This window comes from Cibotium barometz, chromosome 24, assembly GCF_041138505.1.
Source record: "Cibotium barometz isolate CiBa-2024 chromosome 24, ASM4113850v1, whole genome shotgun sequence".
NCBI lineage: Eukaryota > Viridiplantae > Streptophyta > Polypodiopsida > Cyatheales > Cibotiaceae > Cibotium > Cibotium barometz.
In genome coordinates, this window is record NC_141069.1 from 2527617 (window position 1) to 2540859 (window position 13243).

Sequence of the window (13243 nt, forward strand, 5' to 3'; positions counted from 1 at the left end):
TTAAGCCACTCTTTACCTTGTTGTGTTTCTTTTGATGCAAAATTTATGTAGCTTATGCTTTAAACATGATGTGGTGTTGGCAAGTGGCTCTACTAGGGATGGACTTAAGCTTAATGCTCTTCTCCTCTTGACCTAAAAAGGAAGCCACTGTTGGGAGCTATTGTAGGAGTGGGAGTTGATTGTGGCCAATCGGGTGCCCAAGGCTCATAAAAGTGGCCTATTACTTATGCAATACCTAATCTCATAATACATGCATGAAGTACATTCATAGGGGATTCATCCCCCCCATCTTGAAAAGGTCATCCTCAAATCCTTTCTCACATAACCATAATGAGGCCTAGATCTCCTTGCTACCCTTTACTTCATGGAGCCCTCGATGTACATAGGAGTTTTTTTGTTTCTTATCTTTTGATATTTTATGACCACTTTTACATAAGCTCTTATGCATAAGATCTTTATGGATGGAGCTTTGATATGTATAAGAGACTCATGCATAAAGAGCTCTTTTTGCACGAGAGCTTTATGCATAGAGCCTTATGTAGAAAAAGCTATGCATAGAGCTTACACCTAAGCTTATGCGTGTAAAGAGCTATACATGAGGTACTACATGTATGGCTCTTTATGTGTAAGCTCTTTGGGCATAAGCTCTTATTAATGAATAAGAGATTTATGCATAGAGTTTTATGTATAAAGGCTTTATGCATAGATCCTTATGCATGGAACCTTAAGCTAAGCCTTAAGCTCATGCATAGGTGCTTTTACATAAGCTCATGCATAGCTAAGCCTTAAGCTCACGCATAAGAACTTATACATAAGCTCATGCATAGCTCTTATGCAAAAAGATCTTATGCATAACCTTATGCATAAGATCTTATGCAAAAAGATCTTATGCATAACCTTATGCATAAGAACTTATACATAAGCTCATGCATAGCTCTTATGCAAAAAGATCTTATGCATAACCTTATGCATATAGAGCTTATACATGAGCTCTTATAGATACAGAGCTTTATACAGGAGTTCTCATTTTATACATATATCTTTATGCATAAATTCTATGCAAAAGAGCTTATACATGAGCTCTTATGCATAATTTCTTTATACATAAGATCTTATCCATAAAGCATATAGTATTTATGCAAGAGATTATATATAAAATGTTTATGCAAGTAGTATTCATGCAGACTATTTAGAAATCACATATTTATCTAGGATTAATGATAAATCCAATTGGCCTCCTCTAGCAAACTAAGAGACTGATCAAGGTAATCGCATTTGCTAAGATTGTTGATGGGCATGTAGATATCATTTTTAGATAAGGGAAGAGCATTTTATTAATCACTACTAGGTGCCATGGGTGTGTTGGATATCAATGCTCCACCCTCATATTATATTGCCTAGGCACCACCAACTAGCTCATGTTTATACAACCCCCATTATGAGGAGTAGCCATGGTTGAGCAGCCCGAGCACCCATCATACCTAAGCTTGAATGGCTGTGGGAGGTGGGGACAATGTGTAGTAGTTTTTAGTTCATCTTTATGGACCAACTTTAGCATTGTACAAAGGGGTGGTTTATTCTATAGAAGTATTTGGTGGTGGTTTGACCAAGAGGTAAGAAGAACACTGTAGGAAACCATGTGACCTAAAACTTTGGCATAGATTGATTGGGATAGGGTGGGGGGCATGTGTAATGTGGGTTAGTGTGGTTGTTATCAATCTCATAAAAACAAGGTTTAATGAAAGGGCTCTGACTTATATAATATCTATGTGTGGGTCTCAATCTAGTCTAGCCCATGAGACGGGTGAAATTGGACGAAACATAACTCAAAATGAGATCATTTAATTGACTACTAATGGACTGGTTGCATAATGTGAGAGTTTGTGTCAAGGGCCGATGACTTGAACCCTCTCTTGATGACTTGCATAGGAACAAATAAGACGTGGATCCTCACATAACCAAGCCTTCTTTATCTAACATTCTCATGTAACTTGCATCCATGCAAAAAATTACAACGAACCGCCCATAGTGTCCCCAATGGGCGCCCGTCTAGTCTGAAAGCAACCAAGTTCTGGGCTTGCCCCCTTAGCAGGTGAAAGAGGGGGAGAGGGGACCGTGAAGAAGTGAGCTAATGATGAGAATGGTGGTCCGTTGTACAGGACCGGCCCTCACAAGGACTTCTTTCTTCTGGTGGCAGAGCCTCTCTTTGCGCCGGGTGAACATCCTTACCATCAGCAGTAGCCGCGCTAGGGTTTCATCATCACCATGCCCATGTCTGCTTCTCTCGACCACACAGCAGGTGTCTGCTACCAAGGTTTCATCATCAACAACAACGACATCATCGTCATCAGCATGCGTTGACGTCTCAGAAATGGAGGAGCAGGAGCCACAAGAAGTCCAAGATGAAGACGAAGATGGCGATGAAGGTTTTGGCAGTAGCCACACGCCCGTACTTTTGTCCGAGGTCCTGGCCGCTTTCCGGGATGTCCACCTTCACACCTTCGTCGATTGCACCCTTGGAGCCGCCGGACACGCTTCCTCTGTTAGTAGGCCTCGCTGCTCCTTGCATCTCCGTGTGGCTGTGTTGTTAAATTTTCTTAATTCCCACAGGTAGGCAATGAGGATGGAACAACCCTAGTGTTGGTGCACTTATTCAAACAACGAAAACCACCTTAAGATAGTCCCATGCATGTGTGCAGATCATAGGGGACCACTCGGAACTGAGAACTTTTGTGGGACTGGATGTCGACCCGACGGCACATTCAGAGGCTGCCCCAAAGCTCCAGGATGCCATTGAGCATAGAAACCAGAACTTTGCAAGCCCTTCAGAATTGAAATTACATGTGCTCGAGGCGAATTTCAGGAATTTAAAGAGCACTTTACATGGGCTGGGTCTAGCAGTTCAAGGAGTAGATGGGATTTTGATGGATCTTGGCATGTCCTCTATGCAGGTCTCCATCCATTTTTTGACTTGAGACATGCAATATTTGATACAGGTTGGACTGGTTTGCAGAAGAAACAATTTCATCTTTATAGAAAAAGTGGTTTAGAGAAGAAATGGTCTCGTCCCTATAGAAAAAGTGCTTGTTTGCAGAGCTAGAGGTTTCATGGAGCTAACTAGGAGGTGTTAATGCAGTTGAACGTTGCAGAGAGAGGCTTCAGCTTGCAGCAGGATGGGCCACTTGATATGCGCATGGACCCATTGGTAAATCTAGTCTCTTTCCAGTAGGGTTGCAGAGCTCCTGTCATATCTGGGCATAATCAACACAGAGATTGATTTCCATTAGTCCTTTTTTCTTTTTTTCTTTTTTTCTTTTTTTCTTTTTTGATATTGCAGGCAACCTTAACAGCAAGTGATATCCTAAATAACTGGCCTGAGACAGAGATTGGGCGAATCATTAGGGAGTATGGAGAGGAAAGGCAATGGAAGAGGCTGGCACGGAAAATCAGCGAGGCCCAACTCTTGGGAGGCATTCATTCCACCTCAAACCTCTTGCAGCTAATCCAAAAGTCTTTGCCTTCTAAATTTTGTCCAGGTTTTTCTCCAGTTTCAATATGATGATCAACATTCCTGTTAATGTAAATTGCTGCTTGGCCGGGGCCTCATGTATACCTTTTGATGCTACAGGAAGGGCAGGATGGAAGAAGACTGCCATCCGTGTTTTCCAAGCTTTACGGATTGCAGTCAATGATGAATTGTCTGCCTTGGAAGTAGCTCTACCTGATGCATTTGAATGCTTGAGCTCCAAGGGTCGATTAGCAGTGATTACTTTTCACAGTCTAGAGGACAGAATTGTGAAGCAGTTTTTCCTGAAGGTTATGGGTGAAGGTGTTGATAGGAAGTCACGTACGGATAGAGAGTCGAAGTATGCCATATCTATACAAAGCAGTGACCAGAAGGACACCAAGCTAGAGGGGGTGAGGAGAACAAGGGGGAATAAGATGCTAGAAGGTAGACATGCTTTAGTTCTGACCAAAAGACCTATGATTGCTGGGATAGATGAAATAAAACAAAACTCCAGGGCCAGGAGTGCCAAGTTAAGGATTCTGGAAAAGAAGTGAAGTGACTCTTCTAGTTTCACCCTTCATATAGGAAGGTCTGTTAATCATTTGATTGTTATACATCTTGAAGGGGCATTTTGTAGATGCGCTATTTTGATGAGTGGATGAATGTGCTACATGTATCTTTGCATTTCGTGTGTCTTAAGCAGGGGTAATGGTGTAAGTTATGCCAACAATACGTGAGTGGCCATGCTTATTTTGAGTGTGAAGATTGTTGAAAAAAGGCACATCCACAATATTGCAAGGCTACCTTCTGTGTCTGATGCACATCATTCAACAGGAGCTCATTTGTTGTCTGTTATGGGCACTGTGAATGCTTTGTTGTTTCTCAACAGATTTTATTCTTTTAAGAATTTTCTAGAAATATATAATTGTTTTAGGAAGGATCGTTGCAAGTCTACATGGTTAACGTGTCTTTAAATGCTTTAAATAATGCATGAAGTCGGAGAAAATCATTTAACACTTAGGTTTGCCTTGTTGAATCAGGTTGTCATCATCCCTTTTTGGCTTGCTAGGTATAGTTCTTGCTTTTGCTTAGAGAGTGTTTGAAATGATTAGTTACCTTCTCTCTCACTCTCGCTCGCAAACCCTTGACCAATTATTTTCTTGTTCCATGAAAGTTGTCAAGATACTGATGCAGAGTTAGCAGTCAAAAACCAATCTAAAGTAGGCTCATTTTAGCAAGGACCAATGATGCAGTCGCTAGAAAATATGGTTAAAATCTGTTGAGGAACAACAAAGCATTCACAATGCTCATAGCAGACAACAAATGAGCTGGTGTGCATCAGATAGAGAAGGTTCATCCTCACAAAATTGTGGATATGCCTCTTTCCAACAATCTTCACACTCAAATTAAGCATGGTGGCTGACTTACTGATGGCATAAGTTATGACCATTACCCTTGCTAAAGACGCACAAAATGCATGGGCAATGCGAATGCTTTGTTGTTTCTCAATAGATTTTAATCTTTTAAGAACTTTCTAAGAATATATATTTCTCTGAGGAAGGATTGATACATGGCTACATGGTTGCTAACATGTATTTAAATGCTTTAAATAATGAATGAAGTCAGAGAAAATCAACACACTTTTGTTTGTCTTGTTGAATTAGGCTTCCATCATCCCTTTTTGGCTTGCTAGTTATAGTTCTTGTTTTTTTTTGCGTAGGGATTGTTTGAAATGACTCTCCGTCTCTAATGGAGGCTCATTTTATCAAGGAGTAATGATGCAATTGATAGAATGAAATCACTATGGTGATGTTGATGAAAGCTCCTCCTTTTGTGCTTTTATGTAGTTGTAGTTCAATAGTAGTTACAACAGGAATATAGTAGGGATATCTATAGGAAGCTCAAGTAATCCACCCAAGGTAAGATACTTGTCAATTAGACAATGTAGGTAATTAATTGCATCCACTGTTAGTTTTCAGATGAGAATTGCTTCATTGAAGCACAAATACTTTCTCCATAATTACCGATGCATGCCAAAGTAAGATTGTGCATTGCTTGGTATAATTTGATTTGGTTCCAAGTTAGAGAATACACACAAATCAAACTTCAAAAGAGGCCACACAATGTAATTGTGGTACATGTAGTTGGATCATAGAGTGAAATTATGAAAGGTGAGAATATTTGTGTACCTTGAGAATATATCTTGATTAAAGATATGAGTTAACCACATTAGAGAGAGAGAGAGAGAGAGAGAGAGAGAGAGAGAGAGTTCTACAGACAATGGATCATTTTTCGGGCAAGTCAAGCCTGTATATCAAGCGGTTGCTCTCGCCACAAGAGGGCAAAACCTTAATACCTTTGCCAGGAGACCACCTCTTCAATGCTACGATTGTGGTGGACCGCATCGTGTAATAGGCTATAGAAGATCGCTACTCAAATGCAACCAAATCAAGGGAGCAAGTCGGGAATGCCGATACTTACATGTAATCGTTGTGGCATAGATCATTTGATTGCTCAATGTTCACATAATCCAAGTGCACCCAAGATTACGCCATTGAATTTGGTTGAGGTCACCAATGAGGCACTAGGAACCACACCTGTTGTACCCGCAAATGTAGTCACACGGTCAATGCTTTAAAATCAAAACTACATTCTTGAAGAGAGGGATACTGCATCAATTGCTCGAGCAAAGAAAAAGAAAACGTGACGGAAGAGATCGCGTAATGCCACAAGCTCCAAACCTAGTTCAAAGACTATTATAGGAACATGAGACAACCCTATGTATATGAATGATCCTGAAGATGATTCTGATTCAATAGAAACCATGGAGACCAAAGCCACTACTTTAAGGAAGGAACCCACTCAAGAGCGCAACGAAGGAGAATCAAGCAAAGACATAAATCGGGGAAAACAAAAGGAAACTCCTCCTGCCACCACCACACAACCAAGTCAGCTAATGCCCTCTCAACTACCCAGACTGACTGAGACTCTCAAAGACAAGCCACGTGGGCCAAAAACCCTCAAGAAAAAGATTGGGACTTATCCAAACCCAGTAGAGGAGATTGAATGAGTGCAACACTTAAGGGGTTTGGTGGAAGAAACACAAAGAGAACTGGAGCCAGAACATAGAAAAATCAAGATCCCAGACACAGTGTTTCCTACACAAGTTCAGCCTCACAGGAGCCATAAACCGTTAGCTCTACCTAGTATTATTCGGGTAGACAGTGAGGATAGGACATCAGGAAGTGGGCAGACACCCTTCTTGCTTGATCCCATCGAAGAGGAAGTGATTCCATCTTCACCAGTCCCTAGTCAAGGGCCGATATCTCAAAAAGTACCGTTGAATGTGTCAAAACTAATGGATTTCATGTCCTCTGAAATCAGAACCACGATCATATCCAAGTTATACGGAGATCCTGAGCTATTCTTAGCTCTTCGGGCATTTCTCAATGGAGAATTGAAGGTGGGGTTACCACAATTTGCAAATATGAATAGACCCGACACACTTCAAGATGTGGAGGAACATTTGGATCTACAGCCCAACCTAGATGAAGACTCGGTGGCTGAAATACTTGTTAACAAGTTGGGACGGTACTTTGAAGGTGATGAATCTAATGCAACCCTCCCCATTACTACCAAGGGATTAACTCTAAAGGGAATCCTTAATGGTGGTGCTGGAGTGAGCATTGTGACTAAAAATTGTTGGGAATCTATGGGAAGACCCCTCACCTAGAAGTCACAAACATAGTGTGGTTAAGATGGCAAACGAAACTTTAGCTAAACCTATTGGAATGCTAAGGGACCTTAAGATCAAGGTTCTGGGATACAAGGTAAGGCATACCTTCATTGTAATGGATTTCTCTAAGCATCCTATGTCATATCAAATGACCTTAGGACGTCCTTTTATGATGAGGGAAGCACAAATGGTGCATGACTGGTTGAAAAACCATGTCTACTTACAATTCCTGGACTCTGTCATTCGAGTTGATCTTGAGAATGGTCACGCACATCCTTTAGAAAGCAAGGTTATCATTGATAATCGATCGGATACCACTAAACTCAGCCCTATTAAAGTATTGCTATACATGCGAAAAAGGGACCGATGATGGGGAAGATTCTCCTTATATGGATGTCCTACCGGGCATGACTGAGTCACATAACATAGATTGGGTACACCTAGCGGCAACCATAGACACATGGAGAAATAGAGGCACAAGTTGGGTAACACCTGAGGGGCAAGATATGCCACCATTAGTGCCAATAAACATGATAGGTGTTATGCACTTGACTTCTGATGACAAGAAAATGGCAAACTCCCTTGACACTGAAAGTAGCGAAGACTCTGACCAATGTGACTCCGAGTCTGAATCTCAAGAAGAAACTGACTCTGAGCCTGATAGGGGGTATGAATTGAATATTCACCCAAGTGTGGGCTCAAGGCCTAGGACAGTAACCTCTTGCAGTTCATCCGAGAGTGAGGGGGGCACAAGTGAAGATCGATCAAGTGAGTCTGAATTTGATATAAACAAAAATCAGAAACTAGGTAAGAAGAAGACGAGACATAAGCGACAACGCTATCGAGCTAATGTACAAGCTAGAATAAACAAAGAGAGATCCACTGCAGAATGGCTTAGTTATGTAGGAGCATATGACGCTCATCAAAAGTTAGTGGATAATTGGGGAGAATACCTCCAAAGTGTCATGTGGTGTAGTCCGCAACCTCATGACATCGCCCAATTAGAAATCGAAGAGAAGCCGAAACTAAGTCGTACTGCGAGAAGGCGTCAAAACCGAGTTAGCTCAGCAACAAAAGGAAGCGAAATTTAAAGAAAAAAGCATGGCACAACAAGAACCGGTAGACTTACACCCTGCACCCGAGCATTTCAAATCTTTTACCGTGGGGGAACGTAAAGTCGTCTACACAAAAACCCAACGAATGCCTACCAATGGGAGTAGCGGTGTCTACGATGGCCCAGCGGTAGTTAAGGAGATAGAACTAGCAGATCCACGTGAGGAGTCTAAACCAGTTTTTATTACTGAAGACCTCACCAAGACGGAAGAAGCTACACTTAAGATGCTTCTTAAAGAATTCAAGGACATATTTGCTTGGACATACCATGATATGAAGGGTGTTCCACCCTCTGTGGTGCAACACACAATTCCAATTATTAGCACTGCTAAACCAATCCAGCAACGTCCCTACCCAATGAATCCTAAGTATGCAAAGATTGTACAAGAGGAAATTGAAAAGCTTATAAAATGTGGATTCATATACCCTACTGAGCACTCAGAATGGGTTTCTCCGATAGTCATTGTACCAAAGAAGAATGGGAAACTCAGAGTGTGCGTTGATCTCAAAAAGGTTAATGCAGCCACCAGAAGAGATCATTACCCCTTGCCGTATTCGGAACATGTGCTTGAAAGAGTTATAGGCAAGGAGGCTTATAACTTTTTAGACGGGTACTCTGGTTATGATCAGATCACAATTGTAGTAGAGGACCAAGCTAAAATAGTTTTTATAACAGAGTTTGGAGTGTTTGCCTTTCGCGTCATGGCCTTTGGCTTAACCAATGCACCTGCAACATTCCAACGATTGATAAACACAGCCTTTAAGGAATATCTAAGGGACTTTTGTGAAGCCTTCTTAGATGATCTTTGTGTTCATTCCTCTTGGAGACGAGCACTTGATGTGTTTACGAAAAGTATTTGAAAGATGTAGATTATATCGCATCTCCTTGAATCCTTTCAAATGCCAATTCTAGGTTAAACACAGAGTTATTCTAAAGAGTTGCTTCAGGATATCAATTCACTTGTAGATGCTTCACAAATTGTAGAGACCTATGACACAGTGGGTGGTGTATCGGGATTTATCTGGATTATGGTTTAAAAATTTAAGACATCAGAAAATAAAGGCTTTTGGATTGCCAAAAGGACACACAATGTTGTCAAAGCACGAAATCAATTGAATCTAGAAATAACTACTTTGGAGATTATTTTCATATAGAAGGCTCCATGCCATTTGAAAAATAGAAAAGAAAGTCTATTTTTGAATATACTACTTTTAATAACATATGGAGGGACCTAAGAAGAGTGAAAATTACTATGGTGCAACTGTATGGAATTAGTGTTAATGTTTGAAATTTGTCTTAAAGTTAGATGAAGCTCAAATTCAAAAGAGCGAGAAAATGGAGTGCAATTAGAAATGGAGCTGTTGGTGGATTGGTTGTGCCTAGGTATCGGTAGAAAACCATCAACAAACACTAAAATGGCTTTTTTCTCATACTCAAATTCCTAGCATTATTGAATCTCAAAATGCAAGTGAATGTCTCAATGTTGATGGTGTTGGAAGTTTTGCAATTAAATGGCATATGAGTGCAGACTTAAAGGCATTAAAGTCAATGTTTGGTATAAGTGGTGGTGCTAACACTAAACATCCTTGTCTTTATTGCATGGCAAGCATGGGGACAAATGAGTGGTGTAACACAAGGGGAAGGCCACCCACAAGGAGTATGGTAAATTTATCAAAATTCAAAAGTACAAAAATGATTGGGATCTTATCCTCCCTATTCAACTCCAAAATGTTCATATTTATACTTTGCATGCTGAAATAAGAATACTAGATAAAATTCTTCATCTTCACCTAGACTATGCATATTCAATCAAGTCTTCAAACATTGCAAATGAATGCATAGATAAACGTGAGGTATTGCTTTCAAAGATAGGTTTCCATGGTGGTCAATTTCACCTTAGGAAAGACCTTAATCTTTCTGGTAAGATAGGTGATGTTCTTGCAGATATATCAATGGGAGGATCAAAGGCTAGAAGATTTTTGAGTAATCATGATCAAAAATAGGTAAATGCCATGTAGAAATGTTGGAAAGAGCTTTGCCAATTAACAACAAATGTAGCAAGTAATCCACATGTAGCAAACAAGAGAATGGAAGTGTGGATGTGACTTGATGAATTCTCAAGCTTCTAAGAAAACAAAAAAGAACAATAACATATGCACAGGGTTTCAAAGAAGCAACAATCACAAATCTTATTCAGGAAATCAAACTGGCATGGGGAGAAAAAGATATCACATATTTTTTGGTAAGACAAAAGAGCCTTTTGCATGCTATTTCTTTTAGCCATTTTCTTTCTACGAAACAAACTTGAATAGTATATAATATTCTTGCACATGTAGCATATTCTTTATAATCATGTGCCATTCTTTGCTGAGAACCAAGGACCAATTGCTACCTAGAGTACTCAAGGCATGGAAAAATCACATTATCAAGCACACATCATTTTTTAGGAGTACAAGGCATGGATGAGGAAAGACAAGGAGCAATGCATTGAAAGAGCTATTCAACTGGTTTTTTAGAAGAAAACTTCAAATAATGATAGCATGAATTCAATAAGAGGAACAATGCCAGTTTTGAACGTAAATATATTAGCAGAATACAAGCTCTTGCATAAAAGCAATTCTGAATAGAAATTACTTCTTGAGTTTTTTTTTTACATTTTTGTGTTCAGGCATATCTTCTCTATAGCTCAGAAATTTCTTCTTACTATATCCACCAAGAAGGTTGACATCTGTCTTATTATGTGCAATAGCATAAGATGAATAGCACAAAAAATAACCAACCCTTGAATAACCTCGCTAAAAGCAAAGGCTAGCTAGGGAAAAGACAATCAATGGATAGTGTAAATGAGTAACCATCATCACATCCAGAAAGAACTCCTACAAAGGTGGTGGTTATGGAATCAACACTTGAAGGAGGAAAACAAGGCGTTGAGGGTGCATATGATGAGGATGTGGTCACACAAAAAGTGAGTAAGCAACAACAAGTCAGTAAGAGCAAGGGTGCAGAGACAAGTAGCTCAGTTCACAAGTCTCCTAGATTGGATGGAAAAAGTATAGAAGCTGGATTCTTGCACATAACTGTGTTAATGTATTATGTTGTTATGAGGTGTTGGGGTAATTTGTAGGTGGGTTTTCTTTTCATAACTATAATTTAGTCTGTGCTACAATAGAATGTAGTATAAAAGTACAAAGAAGAGTATCCAATGAAAGCACATGGGAACCAATAGGAAAGAAGACTGCAATCGTCCGATCTTTGTTGTACAAGCCAAAAAATAAGTCAAAGGTAACCAAAGAGGCTAATAGGGGAACACCAACCAAGGGTTCTGGGGAAGGACTTTCAACACGAGGTATGGGTTATTTTTGTTTGGTGACTGGGTTATGTTGGATCTGATCGTTCTAATACTATGGTTATTCCAATTAGTGATCTTATGTGCTTGCTTATTCTAGATTTAGTTCTTGTTTTGAAGCACCTCATGGCAAAAAGGCAATGGACACCAGGGTAGCATCAGTAGATACCTTAGAAAATATACCAAATGAAGTTTCTCGTGATCCGCAAGAGGATGAAACATTGACTGAGCTTGATGAAGACATGACTATTGATGTGGATGTTGTTGTAGATAATATCGCAAACCATTATGCCAAGGAGGGGGAAACCAATGCTGTAACTAGAGATTGTAATGAAACAAATGAAGTGGAAGGCCAAAGCATCATTGGCAAAGCTTTGAATGGTGTTGATGAAGCAGGGCAAAAATCTTCTAGTGCAGGTGTGGAAGGGAGCATAGACTTAAATCCTTCGAGTGGTGAGCAAGCTGCAGCCATTATGCAAGGTGTTTTGAAACAAAATATTGAGGCATCTATAACCAGCAACATGGAACTACTTCAGTCAGTGACTTGGATATGATGTGTGTGTTACTTTTGACAAGGAGCTTTGACAAGGAACCAAAGGAGAACGAGAAGGAGATGCCATTAGAGTCAAGTGGGCTTGTAGACAAGGAGGCAAAGGACAACGACAAGGAGATGCCAGGAGAGTCAAATGGTATTGAAGACAAGCAAGAAGATGACAACAAGAAGGAGATTCCAAGAGAGTCAAATGGGATTGAAGACAAGCAAGAAGATGACAACAAGAAGGAGATTCCAAGAGAGTCAAGTGGGCTTGAAGACGAGCAGGACGAGGACAACATGCCTCTCCAACGCATGTTTCATGGTGTGGCCTTTAAGTTAACAAAGTCACCTATTTTTTCAACATCAAAGACACCCAAAAAGAAACCACCAAGGCCCTCTATAGTAAAGACTAGGTCTCATTCACGACATGTTTTGAAAAGTCTACGGACATGTCTGCTACCCATGTGAATTCATGGACAAGTGTCATGTAGGATGCTTCCTAGTCTGTAACTCTTTTTCCCCCTTCAATCAAGCTGCATTTTTTCTCATCATGGTGCACTAATTAAAAAAATATTTTTATAAAACTTTGCTTTGTGTTTTGTATAAATGGACAAGAGCTCAATCATCATCAAACAATGCCAAGAAAGTTGTTGATTTTTTATGTAAACGGTGTGATTTCAAAGCGTTGGTATAGTGGAACACCAGATTCTTACACAGGGTAGGTCTATAAATGTGGAAGGCATGCGATGTCTTTTAGACCAGGGGCTGATGCAATTTCTTTGATAATTGCTAAAGATCTTTGAGGTTGCAATCTGGTCCTCTATGAGAGATGTCAACTTCTGGACTCTTGTCGAACTTATAAAAAAAGAGTACATTTTGCATGGGTTTGGCAACGCCAAGTTCAAGTTTTTTTTTTCCGCAAGGGCACTGTAGGTAGATGAAAGGCCACACACATCCAAGTTATCCTTCGGACCTTCTTTTCTTGAAGCCATTTGTACTGCTAG

General features: G+C 40.1%; 1 protein-coding gene across 2 annotated transcripts; it reads left to right on the plus strand.

Annotated features, from left to right (window-relative positions):
* The first annotated feature begins 2074 nt into the window (after window positions 1-2074).
* Window positions 2075-4256, plus strand: LOC147624801 (mraW methylase family protein). 2 transcript variants are annotated; one of them, XM_086818027.1, is made up of 5 exons: window positions 2075-2542; window positions 2700-2951; window positions 3137-3205; window positions 3338-3536; window positions 3629-4256. In XM_086818027.1, exons 1-5 carry the CDS (start codon window positions 2132-2134, stop codon window positions 4060-4062), a joined length of 1365 nt encoding a protein of 454 aa, XP_086674153.1. In that variant the 5' UTR covers window positions 2075-2131; the 3' UTR covers window positions 4063-4256. The 2 variants fall into 2 exon arrangements, with proteins under 2 accessions (XP_086674153.1, XP_086674154.1); XM_086818028.1 differs by having other exon boundaries at window positions 2414-2546.
* The last annotated feature ends 8987 nt before the right edge of the window (window positions 4257-13243 follow it).

What these genes read in the sequence shown, in the direction of transcription:
- LOC147624801 (XM_086818027.1), top strand. Translation starts at nt 2,132, where the DNA reads ATGATGAGAATGGTGGTCCGTTGTACAGGACCGGCCCTCACAAGGACT. An exon ending in TTGGCATGTCCTCTATGCAG is followed by an intron (nt 2,952 to 3,136) that starts GTCTCCATCCAT and finishes GTGTTAATGCAG; the next exon opens with TTGAACGTTGCAGAGAGAGG. An exon ending in ATATGCGCATGGACCCATTG is followed by an intron (nt 3,206 to 3,337) that starts GTAAATCTAGTC and finishes TTGATATTGCAG; the next exon opens with GCAACCTTAACAGCAAGTGA.